This window comes from Nannochloropsis gaditana (genome assembly GCF_000240725.1).
Source record: "Nannochloropsis gaditana CCMP526 unplaced genomic scaffold scaffold059, whole genome shotgun sequence".
NCBI lineage: Eukaryota > Eustigmatophyceae > Eustigmatales > Monodopsidaceae > Microchloropsis > Microchloropsis gaditana.
Window position 1 is genome coordinate 55,580 of NW_005803894.1, and position 3,814 is coordinate 59,393.

The following is a 3,814-nucleotide window of genomic DNA, read 5'->3' on the forward strand; positions in this document are numbered from 1 at the left end:
TTATGCACGCAACATTGGAATGAGGCGGGGGTGGGGGAAGGGGGAGGACGAAGACGTATCAGCGATGGGAATGGAAGGAAGGAGGCCGGCTCCGGGGGCGGAGCGTACCCTCTGTTGCCGTCAGAAGTCGAGGTACAAACGAGGGACGGAGACACGGATGCAGGTCTTTGTGGGAGAGGCAAGATTTTGAGCAGGGGAAAGGGGCTTCGTTTCTGGAAGGTGAAGATGGAGCTGAGAGGATGAGGGCATGAGCCTCGAGCTTCCGGTCGATGGGAGAGTCAGACCGTGCTTGAAGCAGCCAATTTTGTCATGTATCCTTTTTGGCAGGGACTAGTGTTTTCTAGCGCACGCATTCGCCGGGAGACTATTTTAATCTAAAAGAAATTGTGGCAGTAGTTTAACTCAATGCGCCTCGAAGCGACGTTCACAGCCTTGGTGGGAATACCTATTTTCTTCTTTAGAATGTCGTTAAATAAATATAGAGTGCAGGGTCATTCAACCTTATGCACTGCTGATGCCAGTCCGACTCTTGTTTGACTGGAATTGTACGATATGTCCTACATCTTCGCGCTTCGAAATCATGCCTAGTGCTACATTTTGGGTTGGGTGTGCAGCTCGACTCAAGTGAGCTCAAACGCAACGCTTCCTTCGGATGCATTTCAAGGCAAGCTGCCAGGGGAGAGCATATGTACTTCCAATACTTGTCTTTCCCCGGTCCAGCATTCAGGATCCTCAGGTCTCTCCACTCTCGTGTGTGTTCGCGTAATAATCAATGTGCCTGTCACTGTATCTCTGCACTTTGTGTGTCGGTGCTCGATTCACCCCGTACGGTCTCCGGCTTTCACTTCTGCCGCGACACTCTCTCTTCATACTGTGCACGGTCTGCAGCTTCCCTGTCTTCCATGCACACCCCTGAGGCCCGCTGCCCCGGTCGCGTACTTTACTGCGCCTTTTTGAAATTATCGTCCTTGAGACCCTCCTTGCATTCTGTCTCCTTAACCTTCAATCTTCCGGTCACGTGCTCCCGGTCCACCATATCCATCTGAGTTCCTCCCTTACCCAGCGCCCGACCGAGGTAGCGCCGGGCAAAGAAATTCATAAACAGGCCCAGATACGTCGCATACATGAGACAAATCGCCACAATCATGCGTCCGTCGATCGCACAACCTCCCCCCCCCCCTGCTCCCCTCCTTGGGCCCAATATTTGTAATAACAGCTGGCGGCAACAACAAAAATGCCCACAAACATTTGACTTATCTGAGCAACAGTGAGCCACATGGGGTTGAACCAGCGGGGCACCCTGTGCAGGGCCATTAAAAAAAAATACATGTACATAATGCCATGGATGGAGTAGTTGATCGCCATAAAATACAAGGCAGGGGTGAACGTCACATGACCAAACCACGAGCAGAGAAGGACGGTGGCATGGTGGTACCAATGCAAAAAGATCAGCTTCTTCTTCCGCAGCACCACAAAGACGGTGTCAACAAGCTCTAGAAGCTTCGACACGGTGAAGACCAAGCACCATAGGCCGGTCGCGTTGTCGGCGTACGTAGCCTCCGGGGGCGCGCAGATCGTGTCGCGGAAGGAGAAGCCACCCCAAGGGGAGAGGAGGTAAAGCAAATGGGTACCCACACGAATCGCACCCGCCATGCTGACCAGAGAAAGGAAGAGGTTCCAAATGCAGAGGCCAGTTTGGAGGTGGAAAGCCTTTCGAGGATGCATCATTCGGGGGCCATAATGGCAAAATGCCAGATACGCACCCGTTGCCACCAGGGGAATCCACATGTGATTGTACAAAAAGAGAAAGGAGGGCGCCGCATCAAAGTTTTTCTCGTAGGACGTGTAGAAAGGGGCCAACCAGGGAATGAGTTGCCAAATCGGGTAGAAAGGCACGCCCCGAGCCGTCGTCAGGGGAGGGGGCAACGCCCCAGGGTCTGCGGAAGAGAAAGGAGAAAGAAAAAGCTTATGCTTGGAAGCAATCGACATGGAGTCTTGGTCGTTGTCGTGATAGACCGGACTCAGGCCTTGATTCTGTCAAAGTAGTGAGACAAAAATGAAGGGAGCTGGAGATGTGGGCATGAGACGCAGAGGGGGGAAGACCAATTCGGATATGTCACATGTATGCATCCCACAAAGCAGTGAAAGGCTTGTAAAGGGTGAAACCCGGAGGATGTGCAGAAATGGTGAATTTGAGAGTTCAGACTCCTCGATTCGTGGCAACATTGATACGACTGCTTTTATGCCCGCGCAAGATAGCAATAATAGGGGCTATTTATGAGGCAAAGACAGGAGCAGCACGACCTCAGTCCTTTATTCTCGGAATCTATAAGTCAAAATTGGCCATTCCATTTGAAATAACCTTCAGGGAGAAAACATTAAAATGGGGCGTAAGGCGGGGGGAGGTTGTCGACAAGAAACACATTACGTACGCGTCATCGCATTTCTTTCGTTAAGGACACAACAAGGCGACATAAATGAAGGGCGTGCATCTTTCCGAAAAGACTGCACGTGCCGCCGCATCGTGTGAAGGGTGGTCACAGGATAGCGTCTTAGGACACGGGCACGTCCTGCCGGCTTCTGATATGTTTGGCGGCAATCCCACCGCGATTTTATTTTTTTTCCTCCTCCTTTTAGCGAAACGACAAAACTTCGGACGCAACCACAAATAAGCGAGAAACCAGAAGACTTCTTGCCAATGTCATTCGACGCGTGCCCTGAGACATGGACGCGCCGGGAAAAACACGACTCCGCCTCGGTGGGATACGCCGAGGCATAGATGACGATGCTTTCATGTTTGTGAAGCGTGTTTGCATGGGCGGAAGATACCAAACTCGCATGCTTCTTGCACTCGGGAATAATGCTCTTTCGTCTGATTGCCCCGTCCAAGTCTTTCCCTCCCATGCCCACCCAATCCGCACGATTAAGACTCTTCCTGTCCGTATCCATTGACAGCAAGCATGCTTTCTTCGGCTCGAGGTCGCGCACTGTCCTGTGCTTTCAACCGATCAGTGCACCGAAGTCGGAATCACAAGTCCCTTCTTGGCTCCTGCTCCTCCTTCACTTTTCCTGTGGCGTGTGCACCGGTGCGAAATAGCAGCTGCAAAACCTTGGAGAGCTTTGCCACCGTTGATCCGGAGACTTTGTCGGGCGAGAAGCCCTATCAAGTGTACAATTTGGGTAAGTAATAAAGGACGGGCGAGGATGCAGTTGTTGTTCTTTATTTAAGGGTCAGGGAAAGGACAGCACGCATGGTATGAAAGACTCTTTTGAAAAAGGACGTCCAACCCTTCAATGGCAAGGCTTGCATAGATACACTGCGGAAAAATGAAGGGGTGGAAAGCGTGCGCTGAAGGTGACAAGATTCAAGCAAACCTCCCCCCCTCCTCCCCTCCCTCCTTCCCGCCCTCCCTCCTTCCCTCCCTCCTCCACTCCCCTGCTTCTTCTCGCAGTCAAGGGTGGGTGGACGCTGCCCAAGTCCAGCGTCACGATTCCTGATCCCTTGAATGGCAAGCCTTTCCTCCAACTGCCCGACACTCAGGCGGACGAGATCGGTCCCTACGTGGAGGCGTTGAAGGCGGTGCCCAAAAGTGGGCTGCACAACCCCTTTAAGGTATGTGCAAGAGAAGAAATTATCCTTGGGTAGAGAGGAGGAAAGGGAAGAGATGGAGGGGACAGATCAGGGCGGAGTCACGGGTGGCAACGTTTTGTAAAGGTGACTTCAAGAAAGTGTGGGACCGAGCGTGGAAGGCAACCACAACACGCACAGCCCCGCATGCGACGGTACCTTTCTCCTCCTCCTCCTTCTCCTCCT

General features: G+C 52.4%; 1 protein-coding gene across 1 annotated transcript in view; it reads right to left on the bottom strand.

The window, feature by feature from the left end:
* Window positions 1-3,690: 3,690 nt before the first annotated feature.
* Window positions 3,691-3,814, bottom strand: part of NGA_0318800 (ribulose- -bisphosphate carboxylase oxygenase small subunit n-methyltransferase i) — a gene marked incomplete at both ends in the record, with an annotated part of 1,226 nt that continues 1,102 nt past the window's right edge. Inside the window, 2 exons of the mRNA XM_005855999.1 lie at window positions 3,691-3,719; window positions 3,788-3,814. The exon at window positions 3,788-3,814 is cut by the window's right edge and continues 1,102 nt beyond it. Of these exons, the coding sequence (XP_005856061.1) occupies window positions 3,691-3,719; window positions 3,788-3,814 (56 nt within the window). The remainder of the gene's footprint in view (window positions 3,720-3,787) is intronic.